Source organism: Mus musculus, chromosome 1 (assembly GCF_000001635.26).
Source record: "Mus musculus strain C57BL/6J chromosome 1, GRCm38.p6 C57BL/6J".
Classification (NCBI taxonomy): Eukaryota; Metazoa; Chordata; class Mammalia; order Rodentia; family Muridae; genus Mus; species Mus musculus.
In genome coordinates, this window is record NC_000067.6 from 85,549,131 (window position 1) to 85,570,299 (window position 21,169).

General features: G+C 42.1%; 1 protein-coding gene across 6 annotated transcripts in view; it reads left to right on the top strand.

The window, feature by feature from the left end:
- Gm7592 (predicted gene 7592) overlaps window positions 1-6,551 on the top strand; it is a 228,850-nt gene extending 222,299 nt beyond the window's left edge. Inside the window, exons 4-5 of one of the 6 annotated variants that reach the window (XM_006529978.4) lie at window positions 534-712; window positions 6,246-6,551. In XM_006529978.4, coding sequence (XP_006530041.1) covers window positions 534-712; window positions 6,246-6,341 — 275 coding nt within the window. In that variant the 3' untranslated portion in view covers window positions 6,342-6,551. Of the gene's footprint in view, window positions 1-533; window positions 3,058-6,245 lie in introns of those variants that run through there. The other 5 variants (XM_006529979.3, XM_017313618.2, XM_011248115.2 and 2 more) reach the window with 5 other exon arrangements.
- Window positions 6,552-21,169: the final 14,618 nt, after the last annotated feature.

Sequence of the window (21,169 nt, forward strand, 5' to 3'; positions counted from 1 at the left end):
GACATGAAACACCTACCAGGGAACTGAGAGAAATACTATGAGGATAGTTTGCTTCCCAGAAATTACCCAGGAAGTGTCACCTGTTACTGCAGTCCACCACAGTGAGCCTCCTCATGTCTTAGGGACCTACAGATGAGTGATGGCCCTGGCCTAATAAGTTGCTTACCTTCCCCAGCCCTGACCTTAACTGCTACCTCGGAACTTTGTATGTCCTATCTTAACACATGCCTAACACAAAGTCATTTGACTATGTTCCTGATGGAAAAGGACACACGGCCATTAGCTCTCTGTGTTAGATCTTGGCCCAAACTTGAGCCATTTGATTGCTCAGGCTGATACATCTTCCAGCCTTCCTTTTTGTGACTTACCTAGATGCCCCTTCCCTAATTAAAGAAAGACCTGCATGATGCTATGTAAAGTCATCATCTCTTGCAGAACACTGTCTAGTCCTTGCGCCTGAACACAGATCAGAGCCAGAAGGTGCACAAGGAGCTTCAGGCAGAGTCACCCATTTTGGTCTTTCTCTCTTTCAGGAGCCAAGCCAGCCCTGAAGACCATGAACTCGTCTTCTGAGCATTGCAACGTATCTGACTGGCTGAGACTAGAGGCAACCGTGAAGGCCTCTGTGTACGTGGTGGCTTTCTCAATCACCACATCTCTCACCGTTGTCATTATCGCAATAGTGTCACAGAGTCTGCAGCTGAGGAAAGAGGTGCGGCTGGTCCTCCTCTGCCATCACCTGCTTTGTATCTCCTCCTACTGTGGCCTGGGGGTCGTCTTCCAAGGAATGCGGGCCTTACTGGCCAACAGCCCCCTCCTGCTGTGTTGGCTGGTATTTGGGGCGCAGCTAAGTGTGGGAGAAGGGATCCTCCTTACTCTGACCTTGATGGCTCTCAATACTTACCTCGCTATTTGTTATCCATTGAACTCTCCATCCTTTGTGGATTCTGCTAAGTACAGGATTCTAGCTGGGACTTGGACCATGGTTATACTCAAGAATGTTGGCTTATTCCTCATAGAGGGTACTAGCCCTACTCCAGCCTCTGTTTTCCAGTCTGCCCCGCTCTGTCCTGTGATTTTGAATGGTATGCCTGCCAGAGTCATTGGCATGTTTTCCCTTGCCTTTCTTTTATCCGTCATTCTTGTGAGTTACTATCTGATATACCAAGAAGGGAAGCGGGCTGGCCATTTTAACAAGTCAAACATCAAGGCCCAGAGAACTGTCCTTGTTCATCTACTGCAGATAAGCTTACATGTGATACCTACCCTGATAATCATAGGTTTGGGAAAGCGGTGTGGGGTGTTTTTCTTTGCTCTAAATCTGGCCCTTTTTGGTATCTTTGCTTTTGCACAGTGTTTCAACCCTTTGGTCTATGGGCTCCACAACAGAGATCTGCAGAGCAAACTGTACCCTTGGCTGTGCTGTCGGAAGAAGCTGCTGCCTTAAAAAAGAAGGGGCTGGCTTAAACAAAAATTCAGCTCTTTGGAATAACTCCAGACTTAATGGGTGTGCTAGCTAGGGCTGGGGACTTGATCTGTGTAAACTGTTGCCTTGATTTGGTTTTGAAAGCACTGCAGACTTCTCTGCTGTACCTCACTAAGACGAGCTAGTGCTTTTAACTCTAAACCCAGATGAGCATTTCTGATGGCCTGATCTACTGTAGCCATAGCACAAAGAACAGGAATCACGTGGTTATGAAGTCACTGGAAAGGCTAGAGGAAACAGAAGTCAGGGACCCCATTGATTAGTGTGAAAGACAGACCCAGCAACCATGGACTGTGGAGGTTGCGTGGGCTGAGTAGCTATAGGCATTGGACACTCACATCTTGACAACTTTGTTTGTTAGGAGAAACAGCAACACAATGTCTTCTGCCTCCTTCCATCTTCTGTGTGTCATAAAGAAGCCTGTAATTGGTGGAACCTAACTGTCCAATGAGACCCTGAAAGCAAAGGCATCTGGGAAATGTAGTTCTTAGTGTTACTTATTTGGCAGTGTGGGAAGTTACCTCACACATGGGTTGGAAGGAGCCAACCCATGGGCCACTCTTACTACACATAGTTTTATTTACTATGTAATAATGATTCCGCGAGGATATATGATTAATATAATGATATCAGCAATGGCAGGCATTACATTCCCCACACTATGCAAGCCATTTACACTACATCATATCCTCACAACAATTTTGTAATTGTTCTTGATTTACAAATGAGAAAAACTGGGGTTGAGAGAAGACTTACACGAGCCTGGGAGGCTTTAAATCTTGCAATTCTCATAACTTTTTTTTGCATATTTTTTTGGCACAGAGTAATCAGTTATCTTAAAAAATTAAAAAGAATTTATAGTTTTAGATTTTTCAAATCTTACTTTTAATATGGGTTCTTAAATGCTTTAACCTTCCTTCTATCCCACCACCCACCAGAGGTAGGAGAAAAGAAGAGTTGTTAGGATATGGGGGCAGTGGACCTGTTTAAAAACTGTTCTTTGGAGCAAATCCCATTTGTGTTATCAGGAGAGCAGCAGTTCATTTACAGGAATCATCAGTTGCAGCTTGATCCATTTGCAAACACTTCACGAACTATCAATCGGTAGTGTTGGGATAGCAAACATGAATCAGCAGTGGAATGACCTAGCAGAGACATCCAGGTCTTAGATGAATCAGCATGAATCAGCAGGAGGAACCAGGACTACCAGGGACATCAGGAGAAGTTCTTTGCCTTGCCTCTCTCAAAGAAACAATGATCACTGAAGACTGGCGACCAAGAAGCCTTCTTTGCAGAGCTAGCTATGCAAGCAAGCCCCCCTCACAGTCTGTTGAGTCCTATTTATACTCCCTCCAAACATCACGTGTCCTCCATGGGTCTTACCTCACCACGTGTCTTGCCTCAGCACGTGCGTCTGTATCAACTGCCATCATTCTGCCAATTGGCTCGAGTCTGCAGAAGTGGCAAAAAGCATCAGGCACACCACCTTTGATGCGTCTATCTCTATGGAGTCCCTACAAACAATGACCAATAAACAATGTTAAGGCGTACCAATACCAACCAGCATCATCTATTGTCTGTTGGGTCCTTCTTAACATCATTCATCCTGCATCCTTTCACATGCTTGCTTTAGCAAAACATCCTTCCACCTGTGTCCACTTCAAGAAAATACTCGTTCATGTGTGTGCCCCAGCAAAACACCATCTGACACAACTGACTTTCCAAAGAAACCAGAAGTTTCCACTTCAAGAATTATTTGTGGGCTCAGTGGCTAAGAGCACAGACTGCTCTTCCAAAGGTCCTGAGTTCAAATCCCAGCAACCACATCATGCCTCACAACCATCTGTAATGGGGTGTGATGCCCTCTTCTAGTGTGTCTGAAGATAGCTACAGTGTACTCTGTGATCAATTAAGATTTAAGAAGTTTAGCCAGGCGTGATGGTGCACGCCTTTAATCCCAGCACTCGGGAGGCAGAGGCAGGCAGATTTCTGAGTTCGAGGCCAGCCAGGGCTATAAAGAGAAAAACAAAAAAACAAAACCCCAAAAACCCCAAAACCCAAAACCAAAACCAAACCAAACCAAACCAAAAAAGAAAATTATTTGTGTGTGTGTGTGTGTGTGTGTGTGTGTGTGTAGACCAGAGGACAACTTTTAGGACTTGGTTCTGTCTTCCTTTTATGTAGCTTTCTTTACGTGGTCATCAGGCTTTTAAGGCAAATACTATACCTGCTGAGCTATCTTGCCAGATCAACTTTTTCATTTTTAAGAGCCAAACCAATTACTTGAGAAAGCCAGATCTTGACATTCCACTTTGCTTTGGGTCTGGACACTGGGATATGGAGGAGATCCTCTTTCTTGTCCATCACTCTGACCATATTCTATGGTCCTTGGACCATCCTTCCTATCAGATGCTAGAGTGTCTGTGTACTGCCTACACTCTTCAATGGTTCCAAGTTCCCCTCCTTCCTCCTCCATCTTCTCTCAGATTGAGAGATAGAGCACTTGTACATGCTAAGCAGGTATTCTGAACTACAGCCCCAGTCCTCAGTTGCTTGTCTCTTCTCTAGGTATTTACACTATTTTTGCCTCTTCCTGCAACCCCAATCCTAAGAAACAAAGCTTCATCATGTCTTTAAGGGCAGGCTCTAGGTCTTATTTCCTTTGCCTAAGGCAGCAGTGCTTAGTAGCACTTAGCAGTGCTTAGCAGTACTCAGCAATGCTTAGCAGTACTCAGCAGTGCTTAGCAGTACTCAGCAGTATTTAACTCAGAGTCCCGTAGACTTTAGAGAACCACAGACTGGAAAGAGGCGTCTTTCTGCAAACTCTTGCACCACAAAGCCAGGCTCTTTGCATTGATATAGTAAACACCTAGAGAATAAAGAATCCTTCAGGGCTGGAGAAATGGCTCAGCAGTTTAAGAGTACATACAAATCACTCTTGCAGAGGAACCAAGGGTTCAACTCCCAACATTCACATTAGGCAGCTCTAGAGGACCCAATGCCATCCCCTGGACACCATACACTCACAGGTGCACATATCCATTTACACACATTTATAATTATTTTAAACATAATTAAAAATTGTTTATGGATTTTCTTTGCAACCATCAACTCCCAAATAATGACATGGAGACTTATATTTATTATAAATGCCTAGGCCTTATACCTAGGCATGTTCCCAGGTGGCTCATAACTTATTTATTCTACTCTAAGTTCTGCCACATAGTTTGTTAGTTACCCCTCTTTCTTAGTCTCAGCCTGCTTCTTCTTGTGTCACCCTAGTGAGTCCTCCCTGATTCTCTCCCAGAGTTCTTTTTTTTTTTTGTGGTCATTTTTTTTTAATTAAGTATTTTCCTCGTTTACATTTTCAATGCTATCCCAAAGGTCCCCCATACCCACCCCCCCAATCCCCTACCCACCCACTCCCCCTTTTTGGCCCTGGTGTTCCCCTGTACTGGGGCATATAAAGTTTGCAAGTCCAATGGGCCTCTCTTTGCAGTGATGGCCAACTAGGCCATCTTTTGATACATATGCAGCTAAAGACAAGAGCTCCCGGGTACTGGTTAGTTCATATTGTTGTTCCACCTATAGGGTTGCAGTTCCCTTTAGCTCCTTGGGTAAATTCTCTAGCTCCTCAATTGGGGGCCGTGTGACCCATCGAATAGCTGACTGTGATCATCCACTTCTGTGTTTGCTAGGCCCCGGCATAGTCTCACAAGAGAGAGCTATATCTGGGTACTTTCAGCAAAATCTTGCTAGTGTATGCAATGGTGTCAGCATTTGGAAGCTGATTATGGGATGGATCCCCGCATATGGCAATCACTAGATGGTCCATCCTTTCATCACAGCTCCAAATTTTGTCTCTGTAACTCCTTCCACAGGTGTTTTGTTCCCATTTCTAAGAAAGGGTAAAGTGTCCACACATTGGTCTTCCTTCTTCGTGAATTTCATGCGTTTAGCAAGTTGTATCTTATATCTTCGGTATCCTAAGTTTCTGGGCTAATATCCACTTATCAGTGAGTACATATTGTGCGAGTTCCTTTGTGATTGGGTTACTTCACTCAGGATGATACCCTCCAGGTCCATCCATTTGCCTAGGAATTTCATAAATTCATTTTTTAATAGCTGAGAAGTATTCCATTGTGTAAATGTACCACATTTTCTGTATCCATTCCTCTGTTGAGGGGCATCTGGGTTCTTTCCAGCTTCTGGCTATTATAAACAAGGCTGCTATGAACATAGTGGAGCATGTGTTCTTCTTACCGGTTGGGACATCTTCTGGATATACGCCCAGGAGAGGTATTGTGGGATCCTCCGGTAGTACTATGTCCAATTTTCTGAGGAACCGCCAGACTGATTTCCAGAGTGGTTGTACAAGCTTGCAATCCCACCAACAATGGAGGAGTGTTACCCTTTCTCCACATCCTCGCCAGCATCTGCTGTCACCTGAGCTTTTGATCTTAGCCATTCTGACTGGAGTGAAGTGGAATCTCAGTGTTGTTTTGATTTGCATTTCCGTGATGATTAAGGATGTTGAACATTTTTTCAGGTGCTTCCCTGCCATTCGGTATTCCTCAGGTGAGAATTCTTTGTTCAGCTCTGAGCCCCATTTTTTTTTTTTGTTTTCATTTTCATTTATTCTGTGCAGTTTAAAGAGGCAGGTAAAACATACAAACCATGGAAGCTTTAGATATTCTAAGACAGGAACACCATTCATTTGCATCTCTCTCATCTGTATTTTACATCTTGTCATACACAGGTGCTATTAACACACACAGTTCCAATTCCTCACAAAGGACCTGTCAAGCAGCAAGATGATCATGCATCGCGGCACAGGGCAGAAAGGCTCCTGTAAGAAACCACAGCAGCAGTATCTGGCGAATGGTTATGCATAGAACTGGCGTGGAGCTTAATGCTAGGAAGTCCTCAACAGGTAGCATGTGTGCTAACAAATGGAGATGCAGCTTCTACTGATACAGGATAAAATGGAACTTGTTAGGAGTTTCAAACTCTGGGACACTTTAACAGAAGACAATACAAGGTTCCTTAATTCTATATTCTATAACCCAGTGTCATTCTACAGTCACCTGAGCATATCTCCATGCTCTGAGGACTGCTTATTGGCTTTCTGAAGTCAACTTCAAATATAAAAGCACTTAGTTTACCAGCTGAGATCTGCAGTTATACTGGCTACCAGTCACAGTTAGACACCTTCTGAGAAAAACTGAAGGTAAAAAAAGATTGCACTGTGGACTCTGAGCCCCATTTTTTAATGGGGTTATTTGATTTTCTGGAGTCCACCTTCTTGAGTTCTTATATATATTGGATATTAGTCCCCTATCCGATTTGGGATAGGTAAAGATCCTTTCCCAATCTGTTGGTGGCCTTTTTGTCTTATTGACGGTGTCTTTTGCTTTGCAGAATCTTTGCAATTTTATGAGGTCCCATTTATCGATTCTTGATCTTACAGCACAAGCCATTGCTGTTCTATTCAGGAATTTTTCCCCTGTACCCATATCTTTGAGGCTTTTCCCTACTTTCTCCTCTATAAGTTTCAGTGTCTCTGGTTTTATGTGGAGTTCCTTAATCCACTTAGATTTGACCTTAGTACAAGGAGATAGAAATGGATCAATTCGCATTCTTCTACATGATAACCGCCAGTTGTGCCAGCACCATTTGTTGAAAATGCTGTCTTTTTTCCACTGGATGGTTTTAGCTCCCCTGTCAAAGATCAAGTCACCATAGGTGTGTGGATTCATCTCTGGGTCTTCAATTCTGTTCCATTGGTCTACTTGTCTGTCACTATACCAGTACCATGCAGTTTTGATCACAATTGCTCTGTAGTACAGTTTTAGGTCCGGCATGGTGATTCCACCAGAGGTTCTTTTATCCTTGAGAAGAGTTTTTGCTATCCTCGGTTTTTTGTTATTCCAGATGAATCTGCCGATTGCCCTTTCTAATTCGTTGAAGAATTGAGTTGGAATTTTGATGGGGATTGCATTGAATCTGTAGATTGCTTTTGGCAAGATGGCCATTTTTACAATGTTGATCCTGCCAATCCATGAGCATGGGAGATCTTTCCATCTTCTGAGATCCTCTTTAATTTCTTTCTTTAGAGACTTGAAGTTCTTATCATACAGATCTTTCACTTCCTTAGTTAGAGTCACGCCAAGGTATTTTATATTATTTGTGACTATTGAGAAGGGTATTGTTTCCCTAATTTCTTTCTCAGCCTGTTTATCCTTTGTGTACAGAAAGGCCATTGACTTGTTTGAGTTAATTTTATATCCAGCTACTTTATTGAAGCTGTTTATCAGGCTTAGGAGTTCTCTGGTGGAATTTTTAGGGTCACTTATATATACTATCATATCATCTGCAAAAAGTGATATTTTGACTTCTTCCTTTCCAATTTCTATCCCCTTGATCTCCTTTTGTTGTCTAATTGCTCTGGCTAGGACTTCAAGTACAATGTTGAATAGGTAGGGCGAGAGTGGACAGCCTTGTCTAGTCCCTGATTTTAGTGGGATTGCTTCCAGCTTCTCACCATTTACTTTGATGTTGGCCATTGGTTTGCTGTAGATTGCTTTTATCATGTTTAGGTATGGGCCTTGAATTCCTGATCTTTCCAAGACTTTTATCATGAATGGATGTTGGATTTTGTCAAATGCTTTCTCAGCATCTAACGAGACGATCATGTGGTTTTTGTCTTTGAGTTTGTTTATATACTGGATTACATTGATGGATTTCCGTATATTGAACCATCCCTGCATCCCTGGGATGAAACCTACTTGGTCAGGATGGATGATTGTTTTGATGTGTTCTTGGATTCGGTTAGCAAGAACTTTATTGAGGATTTTTGCATCGATATTCATAAGGGAAATTGGTCTGAAGTTCTCTATCTTTGTTGGGTCTTTTTGTGGTTTAGGTATCAGAGTAATTGTGGCTTCATAGAATGAGTTGGGTAGAGTACCTTCCGTTTCTATTTTGTGGAATAGTTTGTGAAGAACTGGAATTAGGTCTTCTTTGAAGGTCTGATAGAACTCTGCACTAAACCTGTCTGGTCCTGGGCTTTTTTTGGCTGGGAGACTATTAATGACTGCTTCTATTTCTTTAGGGGATATAGGACTGTTGAGATCATTAACCTGATCTTGATTTAGCTTTGGTACCTGGTATCTGTCTAGAAACTTGTCCATTTCATCCAGGTTTTCCAGTTTTGTTGAGTATAGCCTTTTGTAGAAGGATCTGATGGTGTTTTGGATTTCTTCAGGATCTGTTGTTATGTCTCCCTTTTCATTTCTGATTTTGTTAATTAGGATGCTTTCCCTGTGCCCTCTCGTGAGACTGGCTAAGGGTTTATCTATCTTGTTGATTTTCTCAAAGAACCAGCTCCTTGATTGGTTGATTCTTTGAATAGTTCTTCTTGTGTCCACTTGGTTGATTTCACCCCTGAGTTTGATTATTTTCTGCCTTCTACTCCTCTTGGGTGAATTTGCTTCCTTTTCTTCTAGACCTTTTAGGTGTGCTGTCAAGCTGCTAATGTGTGCTCTCTCTAGTTTCTTTTTGGAGGCACTCAGAGCTATGAGTTTTCCTCTTAGGAATGCTTTCATTGTGTCCCATAAGTTTGGGAATGTTGTGGCTTCATTTTCATTAAACTCCAAAAATCCTTAATTTCTTTCTTTATTCCTTCCTTGACCAAGGTATCATTGAGAAGAGTGTTGTTCAGTTTCCATGTGAATGTTGGCTTTCTATTATTTATTTTGTTATTGAAGATCAGCCTTAGTCCATGGTGATCTGATAGGATGCATGGGACAATTTCAATATTTTTGTGTATGTTGAGGCTTGTTTTGTGACCAATTATGTGGTCAATTTTTTAGAGAAGGTGCCATGAGGTGCTGAGAAGAAGGTATATCCTTTTGTTTTAGGATAAAATGTTCTGTAGATATCTGTTAAGTCCATTTGTTTCATCACTTCTGTTAGTTTCACTGTGTCCCTGTTTAGTTTCTGTTTCCATGATCTGTCCATTGGTGAAAGTGGTGTGTTGAAGTCTCCCACTATTATTGTGTGAGGTGCAATGTGTGCTTTGAGCTTTACTAAAGTTTCTTTAATGAATGTGGCTGCCCTTGTATTTGGAGCATAGATATTCAGAATTGAGAGTTCCTCTTGGAGAATTTTACCTTTGATGAGTATGAAGTGCCCCTCCTTGTCTTTTTTGATGACTTTGGGTTGGAAGTCAATCTTATCAGATATTAGGATGGCTACTCCAGCTTGTTTCTTCATACCATTTGCTTGGAAAATTGTTTTCCAGCCTTTCATTCTGAGGTAGTGTCTATCTTTTTCTCTAAGATGAGTTTCCTGTAAGCAGCAAAATGTTGGGTCTTGTTTGTGTAGCCAGTTTGTTAGTCTATGTCTTTTTATTGGGGAGTTGAGACCATTGATATTAAGAGATATTAAGGAAAAGTAATTGTTGCTTCCTGTTATTTTTGTTGTTAAAGTTGGCATTCTGTTCTTGTGGCTGTCTTCTTTTAGTTTTGTTGAGGGATTATCTTCTTGTTTTTTCTAGGGCGTGGTTCCCGACCTTGTATTGGTTTTTTTCTGTTATTATCCTTTGAATGGCTGGATTCATGGAGAGATAATGGGTGAATTTAGTTTTGTCGTGGAATACTTTGGTTTCTCCATCTATGGTAATTGAGAGTTTGGCTGGGTATAGTAGCCTGGGCTGGAATTTGTGTTCTCTTAGTGTCTGTATAACATCTGTCCAGGCTCTTCTGGCTTTCATAGTCTCTGGTGAAAAATCTGGTGTAATTCTGATAGGCTTGCCTTTATATGTTACTTGACCTTTTTTCCTTACTGCTTTTAGTATTCTATCTTTATTTAGTGCATTTGATGTTCTGATTATTATGTGTCGGGAGGAATTTCTTTTCTGGTCCAGTCTATTTGGAGTTCTGTAGGCTTCTTGTATGTTCATGGGCATCTCTTTCTTTAGATTTGGGAAGTTTTCTTCAATAATTTTGTTGAAGATGTTTGCTGGTCCTTTGAGTTGAAAATCTTCATTCTCATCCACTCCTATTATCCGTAGGTTTGGTCTTCTCATTGTGTCCTGGATTTCCTGGATGTTTTGAGTTAGGATCTTTTTGCATTTTCCATTTTCTTTGATTGTTGTGCCGATGTTCTCTATGGAATCTTCTGCACCTGAGATTCTCTCTTCCATCTCTTGTATTCTGTTGCTGATGCTGGCATCTATGGTTCCAGATTTCTTTCCTAGGGTTTCTATCTTCAGCGTTGCCTCACATTGGGTTTTTTTATTGTGTCTACTTCCCTTTTTAGGTCTAGTATGGTTTTGTTCATTTCCATCACCTGTTTGGATGTGTTTTCCTGTTTTTCTATAAGGGCTTCTACCTGTTTGGTTGTGTTTTCCTGTTTTTCTTTAAGGACTTGTAACTCTTTAGCAGTGTTCTCCTGTATTTCTTTAAGTGAGTTATTAAATTCCTTCATTATGTCCTCTACCATCATCATGTGATATGCTCTTAAATCCAGGTCTACCTTTTCAGGTGTGTTAGGGTGCCCTGGACTGGGCGAAGTGTGCGTTCTGGGTTCTGATGATGGTGAGTGGTCCTGGTTTCTGTTAGTAGGATTCTTACGTTTACCTTTCGCCATCTGGCAATTTCTGGATTTAGTTGTTATAGTTGTCTTTTTTTAGAGGTTGTTCCTCTGGTGATTTTGTTACCCTCTAGCAGCAGACATGGGAGACTAGCTCTCTCCTCTGAGTTTCAGTGGTCAGAGCAGTCTCTGCAGGCAAGCTCTCCTCTTTCAGGGAAGGTGCACAGTTATCTGGTGTTTGGACCTCCTCCTGGCTGAAGATGAAGGCCTAAAACAGGATCTTTCCCAGAAGCTGTGTTGCTTTGGCCAGGAAGGTGGTCGGTTGTCTGGAGCTGAAGATGGTGCCGCCTCAGAAGCTCTGTGGCTCTCGCCTGTCCCAGAAACTGCTGGTCTCTGTATTCCACACCCTCACCCGTGCAGCCTGCCCTCTGCGGAGTCCAGGAACCAAGGTGGCTCCCGCCGGAGACTGAGGCAGAAACTTCTCGGGCCGGGCGGACCCCTGTGCTCTCACCAGGAAGGTGGCCGGTTGTCTGGAGCCAAAGATGGCACCGCCTCAGAAGTTCTGTGGCTCTTGCCTGTCCCAGAAACTGCTGGCCTCTGTATTCCACACCCTCACTCGTGCAGCCTGCCCTCCTTGGAGTCCCGGAGCCAAAGTGGCTCCCGCCGGAGCCTGAGGCAGAAACCTCTCAGGCTGGGCAGACCCCTGTGCTCTCACCAGGAAGGTGGCCAGTTGTCTCTCTCCCAGAGTTCTTATCTCTTCCCAGACGTTCTTCCTTCTAATATCTGCCTTTGCTATAGGCCACTCGCTTTTTTTCCTTTTTCTTTTTTTAAAAAGAATTATTTATTTTATGTATATGAGTACACTGTCACTGTCTTCACACACACCAGAAGAGGGCATCAGATCCCATTACAGGTAGTTGGGAGTCACCATGTGGTTGCTGGGAATTGAATTCAGGACTTCTGGAAGAGTAGTCAGTGCTCTTAAACACTGGTCCACCTCTCCAGCTCTTGTCGGTCAGCTTTTTAATAACACAATCAGAAGGTGAGAGAGGGAGTATTTACAAAACACTGAGACAGGAGATGCTTAACAATTTCAAAGTCCCAACTGTAACTGGATCTCTGCCAGTTCAGAAATAAGCATTATTATAATACAGAGACAACCTGTATATCTCTGGATCAACCTGGTCTACAAAGTGAGTTCTAGAACAGCCAGGGATTTTACACAGAAAAATCCTGTCTTGAAAAGCTAAATCAATAAAAAATAAAATAAACAAATAAACAAACAAACAAATAGGTCAGTCTTGAAACCATATACACACAAACAATAAAGACTCAGCAAACTGTATTTGAACATATACATTCATATATGTATACATGGACATATACATATGTACATGTATGTGAATGTATTAGTCAGTACTATATTGCTATGAGGAGACACTATGACCCTGGCAACTCTTACAAAAGAAAACATTTAATTGGGGCTTGTTTACAGTTTCAAAAAATAGGTTTTTTCCATAGATGGAATAAGCCAATTCAAACCGAATTAAGAGTTGAAAAGGGCAGGTTTACCTTGGCAAGTTCATTGGCCCCAAGGAAGGAGGCCAAGGAAATTGCCATGCAAACAGGAAGACAGAGAAGGGGAAAAGAGAAAGGAGGGAGGGAGAGAGGGAGGGGGGAAGGATAGGGAGAGGTGTGAAATCCTTCATACTCTAAATTTAAGCTTGGATAAGATACAGAGGAAGGAGAGGGAGGAAGTGGTGGTTAAAGTCACTTGTAACTAACCGGGTTACCCGTAAAACCTACCCTTCCCACATGATGTGCTGTTAATGAGACAGAAAGCGTGGGAAGTTGGACAAATAGTCAGAGAAGTTGGACTGCAAATATCCCTAAGAAATTAAGTCACTCAAAAAAGAAAATGCAACTTACCTAAAAATTCCAGACCTCATATGCATGTTCCATTTACCCTAACTGCAGCCATGTCACTATTGTGTGGGACTTTGCTGACTCTGTTTAGCTTGGGAGCAGACACTAGCTGATGTCAGACCAAACTTGGAAACTCTTTAAAAGCAAGAGGGAAAAAGTTGACATTTTTATCCTTGTAAGAGAATACTGAGTGAATTCTGGCCATTTAGAAGTTTCAGAAATTCAAACCACAGTTAGAAACCTGAATTATTCTTTTCCTCTGAGAAGGTCAAAGATTATGGCTGGGAATGTCTGCTGGGTAGCTAAGTAATGACATGTACTTACACTGGTGGAGAGAAATTATTTAAAAAATTATTTTTATTATTTAGTGTGTGATTTTGCTGCATGCATATATGCATCATGTGTGTGCAGTAACCCAGGAGACCAGGAGAGGACATTGGATCCCATAGGACTGCAGTTATATATGGTTGTACTGTAGATGCTGGGAATTGAACCTGGGTTCTCTGTAAGAATAGCCAGTGCTCTTAATCACTGAGGTATCTCTCCTGTACCACCAGAGTATTCCTAAGAGATAAGAGGACCATGTGATGACGGGTCTGGCCTTGAGGACATTGGAAAAGACTGAGCCATAAGGCTTCCTGCCTCCAAGTGAGGAGCTCTCTGATAAAAGGTTGGAGGATACTATAGAGGGCGCTGCTGAAGGAGAGGGTGGAGGTGGAGTAAGAACCATCTACCAGAGGCAAGCATCCAGAGAGGTGAACTCTGATTGAGTTCTGTAAGAAAGAGTGAGTAAGCACCAATTTTCCTACCCAACACACAAACGTGTAGCTCGACTTTATTTTTTCAAAACCTTACTTTTAAAATGGGTTCTTAAATACTTTAACTCCCCCTTCTAGCCCTCCACCCACCAGAGGTAGTGGAAAAGAAAGGTTATGAGAATACAGGGGAGTTGGACCTGTTTAGAAATAGTTCTTTGGAGCAAATCCCATCTGCGTTGTCAGGAACTCAGCAGTTCAGTTCACAGGAATCAGCAGAGGCTGCTCCATCCACTTGAAAACACTTCACGAATATACTAGCAGTCCAGCTCAGTGGTGTCAGGATAGCAAACACAAGTCCTCACACAGATGAGACTCACCATGTGAGTCTGTTTTAGCAAAACTCCATGTGAGTCTGTATCAGATGACATCACTATGCCCATCAGCCTGAGTCCGAGGAAGTGACAAGAAGCAGAAGTTTTTTGGTGCATTTCTGTTAATGGAGTCACAACAAACAGAGCTCAGTAACACACTGTCAGATGAGCCAATACATGGGTGTCATTTAGTAAAGAGTCCTTCATCAAACATCCATTCACGTGCTTGCTTTAGCAAAACATCCTTTCAACCATGTCTGTTTCAGGAAAACATCCTGTGATATAACTGACTTTCCTGAAAAACCGTAAGTCTCCACAAACACTGGCCTTTGCTACAGACAGTCTTTTCTCATCTTCCAACCCTGGAGGACTCACCAGAGAGGTGAACTCTGACTGAGTTCTGTAAGAAAGAATGAGTAAGCACCAATTTTCCTACCCAACACACAAATGTGTAGCTTAGAATTTTTTTCAAAACCTTACTTTTAAAATGGGTTCTTAAATACTTTAACTCCCTCTTCTAGCCCTCCACCCACCAGAGGTAGTGGAAAAGAAAGGCTATGAGGATACAGGGGAGGTGGCATGGAGGGGTGCTGCTTTCTGGCTTGCTCCTCTTGGCTTTGCTCAGTCTGTTTTCTCGTAGAACCTAAAACCACCAGACCAGGGATGGCACCACCTACAATGGGCTGGGCTTTTCCGTTTCAATGACTAATTAAGAAAATACCCTACAGACTTACCTGCAGCCTGATCTTATGGAGGCATTTTCTCAAATGAGATTTTCTCCTCTCTGAAGATTCGAGCTTGTGTCAACTTGACATAAAAATAGCCAGTATATGGGGACTTGCTAGGCGGGATAAATAATGACAAGGAGGCTTCTATAATAGTTTAAAGCTAGGCCTTTGACTTGGACAGTCTCCTGGCTACTCTAAACTTAACCTAACTAGCCAGTGACCCACCATATGGCTAGCTCTATACTTTTTTCTGCTCCCTCCATGTCCTTCTTGAATCTCCCACCTCTGCTTGAATCTCCCCTTAAATCATTCTCTGCCTGCAAGTTCTGCCCTCCATTTTCTTCTCTGACTACTGGCTGTCAGATCTTTATTGCAACTAATCAGTATCGAGACAATCTCTGGTACATTTCTAGATTGCCTCTAGGCATAGAGAGCTGTCTGAACTTCAGCTATCTGAGCAGGTGTGGAAGGACAAGTATTTACAAATATAAGGCTGGTGATGGGCCATAGAAATGACAAAACCAATATCCTGCCAGCATTTAGTCCTTTGGCCTACAGAATTAACAATTGAAAACACAGAGACACACCATTACACAATGTGAAAAAAATATTATCGCAACAAGCTAGGATAGGTATCAAGATGCTATGATGAAACCAACCTAATATAACGAGAAATAAACCTGCTACCAAGCTTAATACCATCTGCAATCTTAATAATGTAATTATCCTAACATAGCTGACATAGCCATGTAACATGCTCATGAGCTGAGAACACAGATAGACATGTGTTGCATACTTAGGGCCCTAGATTTGACTTCAAGCACTACCAAAGCAAGCAAACAAACAAACAAACACCTACTAGTTCAAGACTTTTTTTGTAGTAAGAAATCAAAAGAAAGTCATAAATCCTAAGTTCTGACTGTTATAAAAAGGACACATTTTGGGGAGTGTGGGATATTATCCTATCTCTCATATTTACTAAACTGAGATTCTTCTTCTTCTTTTTTTTAAAATTTATTCATTTTACAAACTAATATCGCCCTTTCTGTCCTCCCAGGACCCCATCACACAAGTCCTCCCTCCCCCATTTCATTCTACCTTCTCCTTATCTTTTGAGAAGAGGAAGGTATAACCCCCCCCCCATATCAAGCCACTGAGTGACTAGGTGGATCCTCTCCCACTGAGGCCAGACAAGGCATTCATTTCGGGGCACGGGATCCACAGGCAGGCAGGCAACAGACTCAAGGACAGCCTTTGTTCCAGTTTTGGGGGACCTGTATGAAGATCAAGCTGTTCATCTACTACATATGTGCAGGGGCCAAAGTCCAGCCTGTGCTTGCTCTTTGGTTGGTGGTACAGTCTCTGGGAGTCCCTGAAGGTACAGGTTAGTTGACTCTGTTGGTCTTCCTGTGGAGTCCCTGTATTCTTTGGGTCCCTCAATCCTTCTCTTAACTCTTCCGTAAGCCTCCCTGAGCTCCATCTCATGTTTGGGTATGAGTCTCTACATCTCTTTCCATTGTCTGCTGTGTGGAGCCTCTCAGAGGACAGTTATACTAGCTTCCTGTCTGCAAGCATAACAAAGTATCATTAATAGTGTGAGGGACTGGTTCTTGCTCATGGGATGGGTCTCATGTTGGGCCAGTTATTGTTGGACATTCCTGCAGTCTCTGCTCCATCTTTGTCCCTGCATATTTTGTAGGCAGGACACATTTTGAGTCGAAGGCTTTTGGGTGGGTGGCTATCCTTATCTCTCCAGTGGGAGTCCTGCCTGGCTATAGGAAGTGACCACTTCAGGATCCATATCCCTCACTGCTAGAAATCTCAGCTAGAGTTGCACCCATTAGACCCTCTGGGGCCGCCCCCTATCCCAGGTCTCTGGCATGTTCTAAAGATTGGCCACTCCCATTTCTGATCTCCTTCTCTCTCCCCTGCTCTCCACATGTATGATCTCCACCTACCAGCCCTCTCCCCTTCCCATCCCCTTTTCCAACCAGTTCCCTCCTTCCATTAATGTCCAATATCTATTTTGTTTCCCCTTCTGAGAAAGATTCAACCATCCTTCCTTGGACCCTCCTTGTTATTTGACTTCTTTGGGTCTGTTGGTTATAGATAGCATGGTTATCCTGTACTCTATGGCTAACATCCACTTATAAGTGAGTACATATTATGCATGTCCTTTTGTGTCTGGGTTACCTCACTTAGGATGATATTTTAAAGTTCTATCCATTTGCGTGAGAAATTCTTGATATTCTTGTTTTTAATGGGTGAGTAGTAGTCCACGTGTAAATGAGCCACATTTTCTGTCTCCATTCTTTAGTTGAGGGAATCTGGGTTGTTTCCAGTTTCTGTTTATTATGAATAAAACTGCTGAGCATAGTTGAGCAAATGTCCTTGTGGGATGGTGGCACATCTTCTGGGTACATGCTCAGGTGTGGTATAGCTGGGTCTTGAGGTAGAACTATTCCCAATTTTCTGAGCAACTGCCAAGTTGACTTCCAGAGTGGTTGTACAAGTTTGTCCTCCCCCAGCAGTGTAGGAGTATTTCTCTTGCTCCACAACCTTGTCAGCATGTGTTGTTCTTTGAGTTTTTGATCTTAGCCATTCTGATAGGTGTAAGGTGGAATCTCAGAGTTGTTTTGATTTGCATTTCCCTGATGACTAAGGATGTTGAACATTTCTTTAGGTGTTTTTCAGCCATTCAAGATTCCTTTGTTGAAAATTCTCTATTTAGCTCTGTACCTCATTTTTTAATTGGGTTATTTGGATTATTGGTATCTAACTTCTTGAGTTCTGCTAAGGATCAACCCCAACTTGGAGAGGGTTCTGAGGAAGGAGAGTGTTCACCACCAACCAAAAAAATGACTAAAAGTCAAATCATGGGTACAAGCTGATTAGCCTTGTAATCTGCTCAAGATGGCTCCCTAGACAGCTCTCTGTAGATAGCTCTTGGATCTGTAGTATGCTCAAGATAGCTTTCTGCTCAAGACAGCTTTCTGCATGAGACAGTTTCCTCTGCCTGAGACAGCTCTCTTTTTCTCTCTTGCAGGAAAAAGATTGTAAAAGACCTGTATTTGCTCTCCAAGCAGTTCTCTCTGGGTAGCTGCTAGAAAAAAATTCTAAAAGAACTCTGTTTTCTCTCCAGACAGCTCATCCAGGATGCTTAGCTCTTGCAGACCAAAGCCCAGTCTTTCATTTGCATATCAATCCAGTCATTTTCTTGAGGTTCTTTTTTGGTTATCCCACGAGTCAGCATTTTATGACTGTAGCAACTTGATTCTAATAAAAGAACAGCAAATTCTTAAAAAACAAAACAAAACATGGCAAATGAATTCAGATATCTGCTTGCTATAAGTAAAGACAATAAGCTAGCTGGGTGGGATCCCCACCACTCCTGGGCTTCAACTAGCTCTGTCCCAGGCTAACCTTGAATTCAGGAATCTGCCTTAGTAGTCCAAACAATAAACTTAGCTGGAGGGATCTTGCCATGAAATCACCACTCTCTAAATCTTCTTATTTCCTTCCTTAATATCTTTCTGACAAGGTGGCTCACACTGCAGCAGCCTCTGTTTTTTAGGTCCATGAAGCCCCCTTCATGTAATTCATATTGCATCCTTATATTTTGCATAGTTGAGAATATATTGAACTCATGTTGCCAAACTCATTCTATGAGACAGTTTTATTCATATCCTTCACCTGTTTGACTATATTTTCTTGTATTTCTTTATGTTTATTTGCTTCCTCTTTTAATGCTTTTACTTGCTTGAATGTATTTTCATGTATTTCCTTAAGGAATTTATTCATGTCTTCTTTAAAGGCTTTTATTAGCTTCATTAGATTGAATTTAAAGTCCTCTTCTTGTGCTTCAGTTTCATTAGGATATCCAGGGTTTGTTGTAGAAGGATAGCTGCGCACAACTCACCTCTGTAGGCTGTCCCAGATGGATCAATTGGGATAGTGGGCAACTCTTACTGGAATGGGATTGGTTGGGCAGGGTTCCAAGATCATTAGTTTTGAGGTTCTTGAAGGTTTCCACGGGGAAGTAGGATTCTCTTGGTTTCCCACAAGACTCCTCTGGACCGAAGAGTGAGTCCAGAGCTAGACAATGTAGCTCAGGGGACCATGTGCCACACCCTGAGATTGTTCTTTAGATGTTAAAATGACCAAAAGACTTTGTGTTATTGGAGAGTGACTAGACACAAAGATATCACATTATATCCATTAGGTTGACTACTACCAAAACCAACCAACCAAATAGAAGACAACATGTTGGCAAAGTTTTAGAGAAAATGGAGCATTGGTCCATTGTTAGTAGCATTGTAAAATGTGTGAGAATATAGAAAGAAGCATGGAGTTTCCTTTAAAAACTTGAGCCGGGCATGGTGGCACATGCCTTTAATCCCAGCACTTAGGAGGCAGAGGCAGGCAGATTTCTGAGTTCAAGGCCAGCCTGGTCTACAGAGAGAGTTCCAGGACAGCCAGGGCTACACAGAGAAACCCTGTCTCGAAAAAACCAAAACCAAAACCAAAACCAAAACAAAAACAAAAACAAAAATTATCGTGCCCCAGTGGAACCATTGTGGTACGCTAGTTAATTTTTCGGGCTGGTGAGATGGCTTGCCGGGTAAGAGCACCGACTACTCTTCCAAAGGTCCCGAGTTCAAATCCCAGCAACCACATGGTAGCTCACAACCATCTGTAACAAAAATCTGATGCCCTCGTCTGGAGTGTCTGAAGACAGCTACAGTGTATAAATAAATAAATAAATAAATAAATAAATAAATAAATAAATAAATAAATAAATCTTAGAACTGCCAAAATGATTTAGCAATTTCACTTCTGGACCTAGATCCAAAAGAGTCAGAAGCAGAACATTAAAGAAATCTCAGCAAACTCTCCACTGAAGCATTATTCCCCATAGACAAGAGATTTAGTATTCCCTGCAGCCTCATGTACTGGAATACTTGGATGCTAGTTGGTGGGGTATTGTGTAACCCCTGAGATGTTGATCTGACTGAGGGAAATAGTCACCAGGAGAAGGGTGCTGGTTGCAAAAAGCACACCTTTCATCTCAAGAGGAATATCAAATAGTTTAGTCTGGAGCAAAATATGATTGAACAACCTGGGAGCACAGACTTAGGTTACCCCAAAAGCCATGTACCAATGTGGCAACAGTTTCATGATTTCTATGGTAAGAAAATAAAATCATAAATGAAGGCAATTTTCTAATACATTGGTGGGAATGCTGGATAGGTGGCTATAGCAAAGTGGGGGGACCCCTCTATCTGATGATAATCTTACCCTTTGGGTTGGTGGAAGCTAGGGGACTATTAGTATATTCTAAAAGGGTTTTAATCTTATAGTCATGGGCTACTAGGTCAACCACAGAGGTAGGTGATGCGTGGCTCTGAAGAGGGCATAAAATAGTCTAAGATAAGTTTTCCCTAGACTTGAAACTTTCCAGATCTTCATTCCCATGAAGATTCTACCAGTCAGTCACCATTATAGAATCCTTAACACAGGTGCAGCTTTAACTTCAGGTCACAGGACCTTACAGTTTGTAGTTTAATATTACTTTCTGATCCACCGAGATGTAAACAAGTATTTACAGTGATGAGCTGCCCCTGGGCCATGCGCACCCTGCCGTGATGCACTGTACCCTCAAACCAAGAGGCAAAGCAAATGTGTGTCCTTTACATTGCTTCTTGTCAGGTGTGTCACCACAGAAACCAGACACTAGGAAGTGAGTCCCTGATGTCATTACTTGACAGGTGGTTTATAGACATTAGGAAGAGCTCTGTGGGAGAAATAGAAAGAGTTGGCCTTGTAGGCTAGAGCAGCCCTAAAGTTCAATGGGCTGTTCTAGTGGGAGATTTAAGGTTGAGACTGTCAACCAGGTTCATGAAGTTTCAGAAAGACTCTAACAGGAACTGGGGTAGCGGTCAATTATGTTACAGTTGGCATAGAGTCTGCCTGCATTCTAAAAATTTGAGTGAGACTGAATGTTAAAATATTTACATTTATTTTAAATTTAAAATATTTAAAATATAAAAATAAAATAATTTGTTTAGTGAGGAAAATTTCAAGGCAGTGTATCACCTGGGCTATAGAATGGTTACTGCCTACTGTATTTACCCAGATTTACAGTGAGGGAAGGTGAGAAGACAGGCAAAATGTGTAATTTGGAGAGAAGGACTATAAACTGCTTGAAGTTGTGACACTAATATGAAGTTTGATGAGCAAAGGGCCCCGACGCTTGTTAACGTTGGGGACAGAGCAGGTGTAGGTAAAGTGCATGCAATTGTT